Source organism: Rhincodon typus, chromosome 18 (genome assembly GCF_021869965.1).
Source record: "Rhincodon typus isolate 14 chromosome 18, sRhiTyp1.1, whole genome shotgun sequence".
In the NCBI taxonomy this organism is placed as follows: domain Eukaryota; kingdom Metazoa; phylum Chordata; class Chondrichthyes; order Orectolobiformes; family Rhincodontidae; genus Rhincodon; species Rhincodon typus.
This window is the reverse complement of record NC_063349.1, coordinates 54,281,058-54,296,875: the sequence shown is the minus strand read 5'-3', so window position 1 is coordinate 54,296,875 and position 15,818 is coordinate 54,281,058. Positions and strand designations below refer to the sequence as shown.

At 41.8% G+C, this 15,818-nt stretch overlaps 2 protein-coding genes across 7 annotated transcripts in view; one reads left to right on the top strand and one right to left on the bottom strand.

The window, feature by feature from the left end:
* The window catches only part of mdm2 (MDM2 proto-oncogene), a 113,187-nt gene that overhangs the window by 84,627 nt on the left and 12,742 nt on the right, over positions 1–15,818 (bottom strand). The gene's annotated exons all lie outside the window — the stretch shown is intronic.
* Positions 11,012–15,818, top strand: part of LOC109919599 (transmembrane protein 117-like) — a 119,157-nt gene continuing 114,350 nt past the window's right edge. The window contains exons 1-3 of one of the 4 annotated variants that reach the window (XM_048607428.1): positions 11,618–11,768; positions 13,599–13,696; positions 13,797–13,907. In XM_048607428.1, the coding sequence (XP_048463385.1) occupies positions 11,722–11,768; positions 13,599–13,696; positions 13,797–13,907 (256 nt within the window). In that variant the 5' untranslated portion in view covers positions 11,618–11,721. Of the gene's footprint in view, positions 11,228–11,617; positions 11,769–12,490; positions 12,553–13,598; positions 13,908–15,818 lie in introns of those variants that run through there. The other 3 variants (XR_007264034.1, XR_007264033.1, XM_048607427.1) reach the window with 3 other exon arrangements.

Below are 15,818 nucleotides of genomic sequence, written 5' to 3'. Positions count from 1 at the left end.
CACATATTAAAGGTACAGAGGGAAATACTGGGAAGGCAGTTTAATGGTCACTGACCACAGGATTCACTAGGATGATCAGGCTTGTCAGGACTTGCAGTCCTCCTCTGGGTATTTGCCAGGTACACCTAGTAGGTGGCATAGAGAGACTGGTTCACAATTTGTAAAGTGTCCCACTCTTGGTGATGAGCACAGCTTACAGCAACTGATGAGGGAAATAAATCGGCTTCCTACATGCTTGAGGTGTTTTGTTTTAACTACAAAGGAAAAAAGGACAACTCTTGTTGGAGGTCCTATGGCTTCTGACCAATGACATTCACAAGCTGTTCAGCTACCTGGGAGCCAATCAGATAGTTGTTTTCAGGCAGAAAGCCTTTGCCATCAATAACTGTCATCACTGCACATTGCTGGCTGAACCTCCCTTTGTATTGCACTCCTTGGTTCCAGCTTGTCTTCGCCACTGAATAAATACCAACGTAAACAGCCCTTATATTGAGTGTCAGGTATCTTGCTTTTACACAGGAACCTAAGATTCACTGAAAAATGTAGCAACGTACAGGATGATCTGAATTTACGGGAGAATGAGTCAGCTGTACAGAGAGTTAGAAGAAATTTGTATTTACGCTATATATGATATCTTGTGCATTCTGCCTCCAAAAAGACTTCACACCCACCTCAGGATAATGATGATGGGGAGCTTGTCTTAATTAGAATCCACTGAAATTCTAGCCAAAACAATTAAAACTAAGAAGTGAGGGGTGATTTAAAACCAAAAGAGCTATGAATGCTGTAAATCAGAAACAAAACAGAAACAGAAGTTGCTGGAAAAGCTGAGCAGGTCTGGCAGCATCTGTGAAGAGAAATCAGAGCTAATGTTTCAGGTTCAGTGACCCTTCTGCAGTGTGTGAGAGGTCATTTGATTTGATTGAAACCTGTGGATATTTACAGAAAAGATAAAAGGAGGAAGAAACAGCGCAGCCCCAATGGGCACCGTAGTTACAAATTTGAATAGGAAATCAGTGATGCTAAATGTGTTTTGTGAGTTGTATCCAAAATTGTAACCAGTTTAATTGTAAGGTTTTGCTGACATTTGTTCATCTAATCACAAGCATAAACTCTTTCATAATGTAGCATAGTTAAGCAATGAAATACAAAGTATTTTTTTCTATAATCAAGCATTTCTGGAAGCATTTTTACGAATACAGTTGAAAATGGGTTTATCAGAAAAAATTCCATTCATTTTTAATGACTGTCTGGGTTTCCACCTGGAGTAAGAGAAAATTACTTCTAAAAATCGAGTCAGAAGCATTTAATAATTTTATTAGAGAACTCTTGTTAGCTTCTTGCTAAATTAAGTATGTTTTTCTATTAAGTGTGTTTTTTGCTTTGTGCCTCCTATTGTCTTTGTAACAAGGAAATAAACATTACTTGACTACTGTCTCCCAGTTGATTAAAATGATGGAACCATGCATTTTGACCTGGTGCTGTAACCAGTTTTATGGGTAAGACCTGATTTGGAGAAATAGAACACTGAAGCAGTGTACAAGACGGCAGAAAACACCAAGGTAGATAGTTTTGAGCATGACCCACATGTTTAAAATTCTTCAATCTTTCTTTTGTACTGGGTCAGCCCATTTGTACTCTAATGAGGTTTAGAAGAATGGGAAGTGATCTCATTGAAATGTACAGAATTTTGAAGGGACTTGACAGGATATTCAGGAGATAGACAGGAGAGATTGTTTTACCCAAGCCAGGGAATCTAGAACAGGGAGGTATCATCTCAGGATAAGGGGTCAATCATTTAGGACTGAAATTATTGTCAAAATATGCTTCTTCACTGACTATATTTAAGGCAGAGATAGAAGATTTTTGGTCTGTTGGCAAATCAAGGAATATAGGGGATGAATTGAAGGTGGAGTTGAGGCAATATCGTATTAAATATTGGAGCAGGCTTGAAGAATCATCTGGTTTATTCCTGCTTCTATTATATACGTTAACATGGAGATTAAACAAGTGGACAAATAAACAGTGCTTTTTTAAAATTCCAAATTAAAAAATACCTGGTGTTACACTTCGTAAGGAGAAGATAAATCAGCACTACTTGAAAGAGCCCTAGCCATCTGTTCATCATGTAAGCTTAGATTACAAACAAGGAAAAAAAGTAGGCCACTTGGCCCTTCGAGCCTGCTGCATCATTCAATAAGATTATGGCTGATTGGATTTTAACCTCAACTCTATATTCCTGCATACCCCCGGTAACTTTTCATCCTCTTTATAATTGTCCTGATGCTGTGATAGCACTTATCAAAATGTCCTGTGTGATAATGACTACCTTAATCAAATCATTATTTGCTTATAACATACAAACTCGTGAAAAGGCCTCTAGCTACTACTATTGGCCTTGAATGGACCAACCCATGCTTGCAAGCCTCAGAACACTATGCTCAATATTAAATGTAATTGTGCTTTTAGAAATCATCAATTAAATAATCCATATTGTGCTAAGAATTACACTGGAAACAAATTGAAGCTTATCAGTTGGGCTTGCGGTGTAATACATTTGCGAGTGCTAGAAGCTTCATTCCTTAATACACTGGATTCTGTTTTATACAGGTAAAAGGAATTTGTAGGAATTCATAGTGACAACTTTTTTTATTGGGATAATGGAGGCTGAATCAGCAAAACCAATCAGAGTCCATCGGGTCTGAAAACGAAGATTGACAGTTAACTTTTCCTGTTGTATCTTCACACCACTGGTAGCCTAACTAATCAGCACCCTCTTCTCATGCTGTATAAATTATTGTCCTTTCTTTCCCCCAAGTCTGTTTCTACATCCTAATTTTGATTAGGGAGTTGGAGCCCAGACTGTGAAGATGCCTTTTGCATATTCAAGCAGAAACTTGTTTCATGAGAAACTTGGCTGCTTACTTCATACTGGAAACTGACACCAGTTTTCTTGGCTGAGGAGCTGTCATGGGTTCAGATGCAGAAAGGAGAGATTATTGTTTAGCCAGAGTCTCAAGTCCAGACTTTTAGCTTATTTCTTTATTTTTCAATTTTTTATCTAAGATTTTGCACCGAGGTACCTTTGAACCTAAGATAGCGGCAGGAATGGTGACTTTATATACTTTTCACTGCACTTCTGTAGTTGAGTACACATGACAAAAACCTAATAGTAATTCTAATTCTTAGAGGAGTATGGAGCATCACTCCTGTATGAAACTCAAACTGCTCACTTTGAGGTGGACTGTTTCCCCAAAGATCAGAGACATTCTGATTGGTGCAAAGTTTGATGTGTTTACAGACAACAACCCACTCAGATATTTTTCAATTGCCTGCCAAGCTTGAAGCAATAGAGACCTAATTGGAGGCTGAAGATGTTCAATTTTGATTCCAGATTCTGTACAAGTCAGGCAAAAGTAATGCAAGAGCTGATGCCCTTAATCAGAAGGCTGACCATGGGAGCCTGCCTGGTTGGACGGGGCTGTAGCTGACACCATGTCTAGGCCCCAAGTTAAAAGCAACGTTCTGACCCGAATTTCCTTGGACATTTGGCTAAGATTCAGTGGAGTGTCATGAGTGAGATCCACACCAGATCCAGATAGGTAGAGCTGTGAGGTAACAAGGTGTAGAGCTGGATGAACACAGCAGGCCAAGCAGCGTCAGAGGAGCACGAAGGCTGACGGGGGAGGGGAAGGGGGTTCTGAAATAAATAGGGAGAGAGGGGGAGGCGGATAGAAGATGGATAAAGGAGAAGATAGGTGGAGAGGAGACAGACAGGTCAAAGAGGCGGGGATGGAGCCAGTAAAGGTGAGTGTAGGTAGGGAGGAGGTAGGTCAGTCCAGGGAGGACGGACAGGTCAAGGGGGCAGGATGAGGTTAGTAGGTAGGAGATGGGGGTGGGGCTTGAGGTGGGAGGAAGGACAGGTTAGGGAGGCAGGGATGAGCTGGGCTGGTTTTGGGATGTGGTAGGGGGAGGGGAGATTTTGAAGCTTGTGAAGTCCACATTAATACCATTGGGCTGCAGGGTTCCCAAGTGGAATATGAGTTGCTGTTCCTGCAACCTTCGGGTGGCATCGTTGTGGCACTGCAGGAGGCCCAGGATGGACATGTCGTCTGAGGAATGGGAGGGGGAGTTGAAATGATTCGCGACTGGGAGGTGCAGTTGTTTAGTGCAAACCAAGCGTAGGTGTTCTGCAAAGCGGTCCCCAAGCCTCCGCTTGGTTTCTCCGATGTAGAGGAGGCCACAACGGGTACAGCGGATGCAGTATACCACATTAGCAGATGTGCAGGTGAACATCTGCTTGACGTGGAAAGTCTTCTTGGGGCCTGGGATGGGGGTGAGGGGCAGATGTAGGGGCAGGTGTAGCAAAGAGTACAAACCATACCCTCTGCATGTAGCACTTCACGTCGGCGTCAGTGGTGGGCGGAGTTGCGTCGGCGGTGGTGGGCTTGATTGCAGTGCCAGGAGAAGGCCCTTGACCGTGTCTCCCGCATTTCCCGCAACTCATCCCTTACACCCCCTCCCCGCAATAACAACCAAAACAGAATCCCCCTCGTCCTCACGTACCACCCCACCAACCTCCGGATCCAACGCATCATCCTCTGACACTTCCGCCATCTGCAATCTGACCCCACCATCAAAGACATTTTTCCCTCCCCACCCTTATCTGCTTTCCGGAGGGACCACTCTCTCCGTGACTCCCTTGTCCGCTCCACACTCCCCTCCAGCCCCACCACACCCGGCACTTTTCCCCGCAACTGCAGGAAGTGCTACACCTGCCCCCACATCTCCCCTCTCACCCCCATCCCAGGCCCCAAGAAGACTTTCCACATCAAGCAGATGTTCACCTGCACATCTGCTAATGTTGTATACTGCATCCGCTGTTCCCTTTGCTGCCTCCTCTACATCGGCGAAACCAAGCGGAGGCTTGGGGACCATTTTGCAGAACACCTACGCTTGGTTCGCACTAAACAACTGCACTTCCCATTCCTCAGACGACATGTCCATCCTGAGCCTCCTGCAGTGCCACAACGATGCTACCCGAAGGTTGCAGGAACAGCAACTCATATTCTGCTTGGGAACCCTGCAGCCCAATGGTATCAATGTGCTTCAAAATCTCCCCTCCCCCTACCGCATCCCAAAACCAGCCCAGCTTGTCCCCGCCTCCCTAACCTGTCCTTCCTCCCACCTATCCCCTCCTCCCACCTACTAACCTCTTCCCGCCCCCTTGACCTGTCCATCCTCCCTGGAGTGACCTATCTCCTCCCTACCTTCCCACCTACACTCACCTTTACTGGCTCCATCCCCGCCTCTTTGACCTGTCTGTCTCCTCTCCACCTATCTTCTCCCCGCTCTCCCTATTTATTTCAGAACCCCCTTCCCCTCCCCCATTTCTGAAGAAGGGTCTAGGCCTGAAACGTCAGCTTTCCTGCTCCTCTGATGCTGCTTGGCCTGCTGTGTTCATCCAGCTCTACACCTCGTTATCTTAGGTAGAGCTGTGTGTGGTTTGAGCTTTGCTATCTCTTCAAAAGAGAGGACCTCAGTTAGCTTCAGTTGGTTGACATAAGCGTCAGTAGGTCTGCACAATTACTGGAAGGTCCGATATCTACCAACCCACAGTCAGCTTTTGAGGAAGTCCAAACAGTTGAGCTACTAGAAGCGGATATGTGAGAAGAATGGAATCCTCTATCAACTGGCCAATGATGGCTGCTGATGTTGATGACTTCTTTCAAAATCATTTGAGGTGTACTTTCGCCGAAACAGGGAAGCAACTTGACCCCAGTGTCCCTGATCGCCAAGAGACCTCTACGGATCTTTACAATGTCTTTGAGCTCAGTAGTAATTGGAGGAATATGGAGAATTAACTCCAAAATGAAACTCCAACAGCTAGTATTGAGGTGGTTCTTTTCCAAAAGTTCAGAGAGCTTCTGATTGGTGCAAAATGGGACTGAACATATTCTTGTCTTCAATGACATGACGTCTTCACATTGTTCATGCACCCCATTCCCGCCTGTGACCAAAATGCCTTCTACTATATCCAGTCTGTTAGTATGTAATTGTTTTGCCCATTTTAGTGTTCTGTATTAGATTTACAGTGATCAGGGTGCAACTCTGAGAACGAGATCCTACAGAAGTTTTGCAAGCTCTGTGGCATTGCCAAGAGTCATGCCACCCACTATCATCCATAGGGTAATGGACAGTACAAACCATACCCTCTGCATGTTCCCTACATACCTGACCTCCTCAGAATAAATAAAAGTGGCCTGACTATTTTTTTTAAGAGGTGGTCTATGCTTCCAATAGCACCCATACTCATCCATAGACTATTTTCCACATTATCTCTTCTTTGGATAGAACTCAGTCCATCCCTTGGTCACCACACCTTCTAATAGGACTGACCAGATCAATGAGTGGATAACTATGCATCACACAAAGGTTAAATAAAGCATTTGAATGGCATTTCAAAGGACTGAGAAAGGAACACTGAGAAAAGAAACATTAAGCAATCACAGAGCGGACAGGACTGACCTTACAATTGGTGCATGTGCATGCCTTTGAAATCGTACTGGAATAAGATAAAGAATGTCTGGAAACCTGAACTCAAAAGAGATATCAAGTGGCTGCACACAGGTGGCCAAACCAATTTATCAGAGGGCAGCCTCAGAAAATATTTCATGGATGGTAGTTGCGTGAAGCCAGAAGTATGATGGATCATGTGGAATTCAGCAACTCGCTCAGTGATATTGAGGAACATGAAGTGTTGGTTTATGATAGCTTGTGTGAAGTTCAGAGACATTCTGGCAAAATGCGACTGAGCATATTGGACTGACAAGTGGCAAGTGACATTCGCGCCATACAAATGCCAGGCTATGACCATCACCAATAACAGACAATCTAACCACCGTCCCTTGACATTCAGTGGTGTTACCATCACTGAATCCCCCACTATCAACATCCTGGATGTTATCATTGACCACAGACTCAACTGGACTCACTACACAAACACAGTGGCTACAAGAGCAGCCAGAAGCTTGGAATACTGCAACGAGTAACTCATCTCCTGACTTCTCAAAGCCTTTCCACCATCTACAAGGCACAAGTCGGGAGTGTGATGGAATACTCCCCACTTGCCTGGATGAGTGCAGCCCCAACAACACTCCAGAAGTTTGACACCATCCAGGACAAAGCTGCCCCTGCTTGATTGGCACCCCATCCACAAGCATCCACTCCCTCCACCACCGATGCTCAGTAGCAGCAGTGTGTACTATCTACAAGATGCTCTGCAGAAATTCACCAAAGATCCTCAGACAGCACCTTCCAAACCCACAACCACTTCCATCTAGAAGGACAAGGGCAGCAGACATATGGGAACACCACCACCTTCAAGTTCCCCTCCAAGCCACTCACCATCCTGACTTGGAAATATATTACCGTTCCTTCACTGTTGCTGGATCAAAATCCTGGAATTCCCTCCCTTTGGTGCACCATATGAAGCTACCCATCCTCAAATTGATTTGATTTGCTGCATGTCCGTGATCTTTAAAGATTGAACAATGCTGACAATGATGAATATTCAAAATTGTCTTCTCTGTCAATAATATTTCAACATCCTTCAAGAGGGAAGTGGTGCTGGAGGACTGGAAAATTGCAAACATTACAGCCTATCAAAAAAGGCTTTAAAGACGGGCCCAACAATTACAGACCAATTAGTTTAACTTCAGTGGTGGGATAACTTCGAAAAGCAGTTGTACAAGATCGAATTAATAGTCACATGGGAAAATTCAAAGAGTCAGAAGGATTTAAGGGAAAATTATGCTCACTAACTTGCTGGAGTTGTTTGAAGAGATAACAGAGTTGTTGAGGGGAAGGCTCTTGATATGGTGAATGTGAACTTCTTAAAGGTGTTAAATTCAGTGCCACACAACAGATTTGAGGTAAATTATAAGTCAGTGAAGTAAAGGGACTGTAGCAATGTGGATACAAAACTGGTCGAAGAACAGGAAACAGAAAGCAATGATAAATGAGTATTTTTCAGGATGGAAGAAAACTTGTGGTGGAATTCTCCAGGAGTCATTAGTTTGCTGTATATTAATAATCTAGATAATCTTGGTGTACAATGAACAATTCCAAAGCTTGTGGATGATACAGAACTTGGGTGAATTATAAGTTGAGAGGATGACAGTGTGGAACTTCAAAAGGACATTAACAAGTTGGTGGGGTAGTCAATTAGTGGCAAACGAACTTCAATGTGGAGAAGTGTGATTTTATACACTTTTGTACAAAGAACATGAAGAGACATTACAAAATAAAGGGTGTTTACTCCACATGGAAGGCAGGAACAGAGAGAACTGGATGTATATGAACCCAAGTCCAGAAAAGTGGGAGGATGGGTAGAGAAAACTCTGAATAAAGCATACAATATTCTAGGCTTCATTAATTGGGGCATAGAATACAAGAGCAAGGAAGTGATGTTGAACTTATGTAGGATATTAGTTAAATCTTAACTGGAATATTATGTACAGTTCTGGGAGCTATATTATGCAAAGAACGTGAGTGCATCAGAAAGATAACTGAAGGGGTATGAGAGGTACTATGGATGAGTTATTTCAGTTATCAAGATAGAATGGAGGGGCTGTGATTGTTTTCCTAGCAGAGAAGCCCAAGAGGATTTTTGATAGTTTGAAGGAGACTGGCAGAAACATTTACTGGTTGTAACAGGATTGAGAATCAGAGTTCACGATCTTAAAGTGTTTTGCAAAAGAAGCAAATGGAAGATGAGACAATCTTCTTCATCGTGCTTGGAAGTGTGGTGGAAGCAGGTTCAATTGAGGCTTTCAAGAGGGACATTGGATAATTAGTTAAATAGGGATGAAAAGGCAGGAGATTGGCACTAAATTAACACATTTAGAGAGTTAGTGCAGATATGGTGGGCTGAATAGCCTTCTTCTACGCTGTAAGAATTCTGTGAAGTGACGCAAGGTTTCTGTAAAGTGGCCTGAAGCGCAGGTGTGGCAAATGGCCAAAACAAATAGTGTGGATAATAGAAGCAGCACAAATGGAGAAAATGTATATTAAGAAAAACAATTGTGTTTTTTAAATGTTGCAGTTAAGTAGGACTTTTTAAATGCACAAAATTGGACCAAACTAATGCAAAAGTTTAGTGTTTTGATTTAAATGTTAATGTTACAGAAGTGTTAGCAAACCCTGACAAGATGTGATTAACCTGAAGTTTCAAGAACTCTAACTGCACCTTTTTAGTCATTTTACTAGATACCACTGCATTTAGTGGGTATAGAAACATGGTGGGAAATAGAGCCAACAATGGGGCCGTAGGGCCCTTAACAGCCCCCTGTGCGAATGATCACCTCAGTCCCAGTACATTCCCCAAACTCCAAGTCTTCACGTTCCCATAAAACCTGATCTCTTGAACCCTTTTTTTTGAGCAAGATGTTCAGCCCCTGAATCTTTGTAATACTGTCTCTGAATAGCTCTCGGCCTGCATCTACTTCCCTTCCCCATCACCACCATTAGCTTCCCAAGGGTGGGAGTCAAGATGCTAGAGACCCTCTTACATCAAGCTCCTTCATTCTCTCCTTATCTTTGTTACAAAAGGTACTTTCAATTTTTATTCTAAGATTCCTGTAAAGTTAGAACAAGGTAGACATTTCCTTACATGTACAAAATTTCTTCTTTTGGTATGGCAGTATTTTTGGATTTAAAAAAGTTGCCACTTTTCTTAAAAAAAAAAAAATCACAACAAAGATTGATTTATTTCTTTCTCTGTTTCTGTCTCTTCTCTTGTCCTGTTTCTTACAGACTTCAACTGAAAGTAATTTTAATTGGAGGGGGAAAAAAAAAGTGGAAAATTGCTTTTTTCTAACAGTGTGGACTTCAGAAAATTTTCTGAAGAAGGGTCCCAACCTGAAATGTCAACTTTCCTGCTCCTCTGATGCTGCTTGGCCTGCTGTGTTCCTCCAGCTCCACACTGATCTCTGTCTACAGCATCTGTAGTTCTAATTGATTTATTCTACCTATTTCCCCCCCAAAATTGATAGTTTTATCAGTCTCTCTCTCTATGATACTTCCATTCTACCAAAAAAAAAAAAGGGTTCTAAAACATTGTAAAAGTACAATGGAAAATAACACTGTTGTGATGCAGGAAGACAACAACATTTAGCCTATTCAGACTTTAGTTAACTGACTGAACATAAACAGACATCAGTCAGTGTTAAGCTTAAACACAGTTAACATATGACACTTTTTTAAAAAATTGATTGTTTGGAATAATTAAACAGACTAGCATCACCTACTGCCTTTTCAAAAAAAAAAGTAAAAAGAAAATAGTTAGCTTTACCTTGCAAAAGCTTATCACTCAAAAAAGTATTAAGATATGACTTTCTGTTAGTACTAGTCTGTGATTCGTGACAAATTATATTGTGGGGAAACAGATGTGGGCTCCAATTCACCTCAAAACTGTGGCAAGCTGATTTTAAACTCATGATCATCTGAGGTGTTTGCTTCAACACTTGCTTTACATTGTCAGAATAAGACTGATATTGTTCCTCTCAGCTCTTCCCCCACCAGACAGAAATCCTCATAGGAGCATGTCACATTTTTCAAACATAGACAATTATTTAGAAGAGATTAAAAGTAGAAAACCCAATTAATGCAGCAGATGTTGAATTAAAACTGATTATATAAATGAATAATAGTAATCTATCATCAGCCCAGTAAACCATCAATGCTTAATTACGATGCATATTAATGAATACATGTAGCAGATAGCTTGAGGGAAGTTGCTCGTGTGTTGATGTAGCTTAAGCATGTTAATTGAATTGGATCCAAACCATTTCTCAATTTCAATCTATAGATGATCCAAACCATCTGTACAGAAGATAATCAAGATCTTAAGGTTTTGACACTTCTCAAATGCCCGTGCACTGTATTACATAATCTTACGATTGCTTGGTGGAGCTTATCGTGTTCCATGTGTATTGTCAGTAGATGGCGCTGGTTTAGGATTTTTGGTCTACTTACCTAGCACCTTACAATTCAATTCCCTAAACCAACCAGTTGCTCCAGATGTGAACTAAATCAGCACAAGGCAGGGATTGAGCTCCAGACCTTTTTGGTTAGTAGAGCTCAGCTGCTAATTGTGTAGTGGGATAACTGTCACGCTTCAACATTAACACATTGCAAAGTTTAATCAGCGTTCTGCGGTATATTTGTAAGTAATATATAGAAATTTTAAAGTATTTTAGAAGGGTATGGGCTAGTGTTTTTTTTTTGAGATGAGAGTTTTTTTTGGTCATTTGCTCAAGTGATTGAGACTTAATGTGTCACTAGTTGTCTCTTTAAGAAGTCCCAAAATGTTCATGAAGAATTACAACTTAATTTTGCTCAAGTTTCCCAAAACAGTAGCTACAATAATAATTAGTTAATTTATTATCAGTAAATGAGTCAAAATCTCTAGTTTTGCTTCTGTTACCCTTTTTTTAAACTCAACACCGATGTCAAATTTTGCCATTTGGTGTCACACTTGGCTCCATTCCAAACCTGTTATCACATGTAGTCACATCAGTTCTGCTTCTTTCCAGTCCAAGCTTTGCTACTATGTTACTATCTTCCCTGTCTAAAACAAAATTACATTGTAATAGGACAAGATTGGACATAATTATAACATCCCCTTAGTGAAGAATGACATGACGAATAGACTCATGCATGAAAATTAACCATGTAAGCATTGGTGGAATGCACCAGAGGAGGAAGTAAGTTATAATGATTCAGTAGGGTCATAGTCATTCAGTACTTGTATTAAGTGATAGAAATCTTGGTCATTAATATCTTCAGTGCTGTATGTTATTTTTATGATGTTTGAAATTATTTGAATGATAGGCTTGCTGCTTAAAGCCATTATTCTTGTATTGTAATTCAAACTTTTTAAATTAGTGCTTATTCAGCTATGAAATTCAGAAGGTTCAGATCCTACCAGGCTGTAGATTAACTAATTGAGCTGCTGGGGTAGCTCGGTCAAACAAGAAATTATAACTATTTTCCTTTATCATTGGAGGCTGGAATCATGAATCGTGAGATTATTTTCATGTGACACCAATACACTTCATTAAAAGAAAACGCCAATGGCCCTTGCAGTTATGTTTGATACGTGATATAAACTTTGAAGTTAGAGTCTGTCTAGCTGGTGTAATTAATATCTCATGGATAGAAATACACTCAATGTAAAATGATACGTGATATAAACTTTATTTCGCTTCGACAGGGATGAATTGTAGGCAGTAGTCCAATTTCTTGAAATCACAAATTGAATAGTTTTGTGATTTCTTTTTGTTTGAAACACTGGCTTTATTTAGCTTTAAATAAGCCATTGACATAGTTTAACTTAGTGTTTGATTTGAGCGGAAGTGCAGGACAGCCTCTATATTTACGCTACACAAATATATATCGGATAACCTCCTTATTTATTTTTGTGCGCTGTGGCTAGTGAGAGTTAGCAGCTCTTTCCAGAATAACCTGACGTCGGAATGGCTTGTGCTGGTAATACTGTTTAACTTACTGTAAAATTGATTTCTATTTTTAATTTTGAAAGCTTGCATTCCATTTGTGGGTTTAACACATTGTTGTGCAGTTTTTACCTTTTGGAATTATTACTTGTAAAACTGGCTCAGCTGCTTTCTGGTCTCACTGGTTGCGTTGGTGTGTTTTCCAAGACTCCTTCCTAGTCATGCTGATGAGGCAATGCTCAACACTATTTATTACATCCTCCCAATGTTGAAGGGAAGCGGATATAAACTCCTGCCCCAAATCACATGTTGCAGGCCACACTTTTCTTTTGCTTTAAAGTACAATCTCAATCAGACTGTATAGTGACATCAGAAAACCACTGGTAGTCCAGAAACTAACTTCTGTAAAGGGTAGGCTGTAACTTGAGCAAAGAGTAGACGGTAAGGTTGGTATTAAACCTGGCATGTACTCCACGTCATTGTAGGTATGTGATTTTTAACCCCACAATTACCCTTTTCATTGTAAATACCAAGACATTTGCTGAGAGAAATATCTTGGCGACTGCATTCTGCTGAGGGATTGCTTAGATAGTGAATAGTATTTAAATAAATAGTAAGATTTCATGTGGAACGTAGGTGATCAAAAAGGGCCAAGTCCTTTGACATGGAAATGACTGGCATTTCCACCCAAAGAGATGATTTACAGTAAATCATGGCAAGTAGTTATTGTTATAGCCTGGAAGAGTTCTCTTTCTTTCCTTTTGTTTTCTGCAAAATATTAATAAGGTATTTTATGGTCATCTTGCCTCCTTCAGCCATTATATGCACATTAATTGGCATAAAACACACATTAAAGAAAAACAGTTGTTTGAAATATAGTCACTACTGAGCTGATTGCTGAACCAGAGGAACAAGCAACTAACATCTAGAATTTTGTCCCAACTGGTCATCTGAGTTATTGTTCACAATGAAACTTAACTTTGCACAATGATGCAACCTGATTGAGCAAGTAAATGTCCAATCATTGTATTTTCATATACAACTTACTGAATCACTAATTAATTTCTCTTTTTAATACAGATTGCAGGTTGAGGGGTCGTCCCATATGTATGAGGATGGTCAAAGCATTTCGTTACTATTTCCAGCATCCATGGAGTCGGCTGATTGTGGCCTATTTGGTGACTTTCTTCAACTTCCTCATTTTTGCTGAAGATCCTATTTCTCACAGCCAGACTCCCGCCAATGTAATTGTTGTTGGAAACTGCTTCTCTTTCATAGTAAACAAGTATCCTGGAGGAGGATGGAGCTGCTTAAAAGTGCTACTGTGGTTGCTAGGTATTATGACGGGCCTTGTTGCAGGAAAGTTTTTGTTCCATCAGCGGATGTTTGGTAAGTCGCAACTGAATCATCTTGAACGTTGTACAGTTGCTATGGAAGCTGTTTTTTTTTATCATGGGTCTTATTTATCAAAATTGGCAAATATTGTCTATTGACGTTCAAGTGCATTGTCCAAAACGTTGACATCTAACCAAAGTCAGTTCCTTGGGTATAATTAATGGGGCAAATTTTTAAATGATCTTTGATCAAATTGTTTGTGTTGTGATACACCTCCAGGGTACGTGGGCCCTGATAATAGTGCCTCTACCTCTGACTGAGAGGTAGTGACACTACTACGGTGCCACAATACCTTGATGCAGCGAACTGAAGATGTGTTTAGTAGCCAGTCATAGGCCATAGAGTCATACAGCACAGAAACAGGCCCTTTGGCCCACCATGTCTACGCTGACCAACAAACGCCAAACTACACTAATCCCATTTACCTGCACTTGGTCCGTAGCCTACTGAACCCTGGCATTTTAAGAGCTTGTCCAAATGCTGCTTAAATGTTGGGTACCTGTCTGCATCACCCTCTCGGCAGCACATTCCATAATTATACCAATCTCTGGGTGAAAATAATTTTTCTCAGATCTCCTCTAAATCACTTGTGCCTCTCTAACTTATGTGCTCTGGTTTGGACACGTCCAACCCCCTCCATCAGGAAAAGATTCTCATCATCTATTCTTTCTATGCCCCTCATAATTTTGTATACCTCAATCAAATCCCCCACCTCCAACTCTGTCTTCAGCTGCCTCTGCTCCAAAGAAAATGAACCCAGGATATCTAGTCTCTCTTCATTAGTGAACACTCGTAACCAATTAACATGCTAATAGTTAGATCAAATGTTGCATCTGCACTGGAGGAGCACTACCAGCATCAGCACACCTCCCTGCTACTTGTGGTCTACCATCCCCAATTCAAATTTGTGATAAATTGTGGAATTTCTCTAGTTCCTTCTGTTCATGTTCAGCTTTTTCAGCTGATAACTATATTCTTGATATAACAACTCAGATAGTAAGAACTGCTGATGCTGGAGTCAGAGATAATACAGTGTGGAGCTGGAGAAACACAGCAGGCCAGGCACAAGGACCCCAAACGTCAACTTTCCTGCTCCTCCAATGCTGCCTGTCCTGCTGTGTTCCTCTAGCTCCATGCTGTGTTCTCTCATGATATAGAGAAACTGTCTTAGGAAAAAACCTGACTAATTTCTTTGTAGGTGGGGAGTTAGGGAGGGGAAAGGTCAGTCCAGGGAGGACGGACAGGTCAAGGGGGCGGGATGAGGTTTAGTAGGTAGGAGGTGGGAAGAGTGGATAGGTGGTCGGAAGGACAGGTTAGGGAGGCGGGGACGAGCTGGGCTGGTTTTGGGATGTGGTTGGGGGAGGGGAGATTTTGATACCATTGGGCTGCAGGTTTCCCATGCGAAATATGAGGTACTGTTCCTGCAACCTTCGAGTAGGGCTATGCTCGGTTCACGCTAAACGACTGCACCTCCCAGTCGCGAACCATTTCAACTCCACCCCACCCCACCCCACTCCTCAGACGATATGTCCATCCTGGGCCTCCTGCAGTGCCACAACGATGCCACCCGAAGGTAGCAGGAACAGCAACTCGTATTCTGCTTGGGAACCCTACAGCCCAATGGTATCAATGTGGACTTCACAAGCTTCAAAATCTCCGCTCCCACGACCGTATCCCAAAACCAGCCCAGCTCGTCCCCGCCTCCCTAACCCGTCCTTCCTCCCACCTATCCCATCTCCTACCTACTAACCTCATCCCGCCCCCTTGACCTGTCCGTCCTCCCTGGGCTGACCTATCTCCTCCCTAACTCCCACCTTCACTGGCTCCATCCTGCCTCTTTGACCTGTCTGTCTCCTCTCCACCTATCTTCTCCTTTTTATCCATCTTCCATCCGCCTTCCCCCCT